General features: G+C 36.5%; 1 protein-coding gene across 1 annotated transcript; it reads left to right on the forward strand.

Moving 5' to 3' along the window:
* Positions 1-293: 293 nt before the first annotated feature.
* Positions 294-1,248, forward strand: LOC110030663 (PRA1 family protein B4-like). Its single transcript, XM_020733490.1, has one exon. The coding sequence runs from the start codon at positions 393-395 to the stop codon at positions 1,077-1,079; it is 687 nt and encodes a 228-aa protein (XP_020589149.1). The 5' UTR covers positions 294-392; the 3' UTR covers positions 1,080-1,248.
* Positions 1,249-2,695: the final 1,447 nt, after the last annotated feature.

Raw genomic sequence — 2,695 nt, forward strand, 5'->3', positions numbered from 1 at the left:
GTCAGCTTAAAAAAAATAATTATCAGCTTAAAATAAGTATTGTGGTGGTATTGCACTAAAATATCATCAATACGCATGCACATAGTCTGCATGTAATAATCGCTTTTGTGGTTTGTTCTTTTAATTCTTATCTTCATGCAATTGTTTAATTTTGCTTATGCAATTAAACTATGTATATAATTGCAGCATATTTAGATTTGAAGTCCTTCGTAGCTAAAAACTTATAAAAGTACACACGAACCAATTTTTTTCCTTGAAAGTGGAAAAAGAAGTTACATAAACAAATTCATCCAGGAAATATTATCATAGGACCGCTATTAAATTCGCCGCGCGTCGGCCGACTGGACTGTGGAAAGGAAACAACTTGAGATCTACTCTCTCCCCAAAACCTAATGGCCTCCTCCGCGTCCCCCCCGATTCTCCCGATCTCCAACTCCCAGCCAACTGCTGCCGTCTCCACCGCATCTTCTGGATCCATCTCATCTCCGTCATTAGCGCCGGCCACTACCCCTGCCTTCCGTCTCTTCCTCTCCCGCCTTCAAGAATCTATCCGCAGATCTCTCTCCGACCGCCGTCCTTGGTCTGAACTTCTCGACCGCTCCGCCTTTTCTCGACCAGAATCTCTTTCTGACGCCACTTCTCGTCTCCGGAAAAACTTCTCCTACTTTCGTATCAACTATTTTACTCTAATCGGCGCCGTACTTGCTCTCTCCCTCGTCTCGCATCCCGCCTCCCTTTTCGTCCTACTTGGATTGCTCGCCTCTTGGTGCTTCCTATACATCTTCCGTCCCTCCGATCCCCCGCTCGTTCTCTTCGGACGCACTTTTTCGGATCGCGAAACACTATTTGGTCTTACCGTCATCACTGTCTTTGTCGTTTTCCTCACGTCGGTTGGATCTCTCATAATCTCTGCGTTGCTAGTCGGTGCTGCGCTGGTGGCCGCTCATGGTGCCTTCCGCGTGCCGGAGGATTTGTTTCTCGACGATCAGGAGCCGGGCGGGGCGGCGACTGGATTCTTGTCGTTTCTAGGCGGAAGCTCGTCGAGTGTAGGCCCGGCAGTTGTTACGGGTCGTGTGTAATGCGGACTTGGCTTTCCGGATCGAGATCCACGGGGGAAGGTTGGTGCGATTTCTTTTTATTTTCAGTTATTATTGATTATGTAGAGTTAAACCGTGAAGGAGGATTTGTTTGGGGTCATCTAACATTGTGTAGCTAATATTGGGGTACATTTTATAAATCTTATGGAATTTTTTGTAAAATTTGGAATTCTGCAATTTGACTATTGATTTATCAATTTTTATTTTTATGAAATGCTTGAATTTTTATTTTATGTGCGTTGTATTTACTTTTTCAAAACACATACTCGGCTATTACTGTCTAGAATGACATTATTGGCACGAAAATGAATTGGATGGATTATAAATTGATACGAGGTTCTTCTTTTTTGTTTTGGAAACAACATTGGCATTGGTAACTGCCAATGAACACAACAGCATGAACAAAGGAAGAAACAACGGACCGAATTTAGAAATTGGAAATGACATTGTTTCTCATGCCTTCTAGAGGTCAAACCATATACTCATATAATTTGATCTGGTTTCTGTATTTAGTGTGATTGTTTCCTTTATGTATTTTGATGGCGATTAAATGAGAGCTGAATATGCCTATCAGTCAAATGTTTACTTAGAATCTGAAAGATAACCTATGGTTTGATATATAAGTTTGTATGCTTCCGTACTTTTGATGTCGTGCAATTAATAGTTGAACAGTTATTGAAATCTGAGATTTTTTTTTTTTTTTTATGGGAAAAGTAAAATTTTATGTGTGTCTAATCTGATAATGGGGTAACTGTGATCAAATGCTAGGGGCTTTCATGCATCCAGCGTGTTTCTACTTTGTAAAGTTGTGCTAGAATTTTTCACAAGCCATATGGTTCTGATAGAGATAATCCCATTCTTCTGGTTAGGAAAATTTCCTGTTTTGTGTGTTTAACCTGTTCATGTGTAACATTGCTTTGGTCCATTTATTTAGGTTTATGCTTTATAAAGTATATTATGATTTTGATCCCAATTTTTTCTTTTTAATATTATTTGTTTTCTTTTTCATTTAAAAGTTGCAATTACATTAGTTTTTTTGTAAAGCTTATGGTTGTGCAATTGGGTATTATGGTAATTTATGTCCGTGAGGTGAGGTGGGTGTGTGTTGAGGCATAACTTTCAAAAGTTTTAAAAAAATAAGCACGAAGGAAAAAATTATTCTACTAATTTTAAAGTATGTAAGGTAGTATATTAACATTCTAACATATAATAACACAGTAGTAATTGGTATATCAAAATTCTATTATAGTAATAAATAATAGAGTATGCAAAGTAGAAGTAATATATTGACATACTAACATCAAATTATGAAGTATAAGGGCTATATAAATATTAAATTAAAATAAACTATCAAAATAATATATAATGACATAATAATCAAAATAATTTCAACAAAACTCACTCTCTACCACTTCTAATATTCTCCATCAAAATAAAAACATAAAAGTAACCAAGATTAAAGTTTCTAAGTTAAAAAAATCTATCATTATCATTACTCAATAGATCTTCATTATAATCACTAGGATAATGAATTATTTTTTCTTTCCACATCCTAAATTGTTTTATGTCTTTTCCTCATCATCATCAATCTAAATTTT

This window comes from Phalaenopsis equestris, unplaced genomic scaffold, assembly GCF_001263595.1.
Source record: "Phalaenopsis equestris unplaced genomic scaffold, ASM126359v1 Scaffold000749, whole genome shotgun sequence".
Taxonomy (NCBI): domain Eukaryota; kingdom Viridiplantae; phylum Streptophyta; class Magnoliopsida; order Asparagales; family Orchidaceae; genus Phalaenopsis; species Phalaenopsis equestris.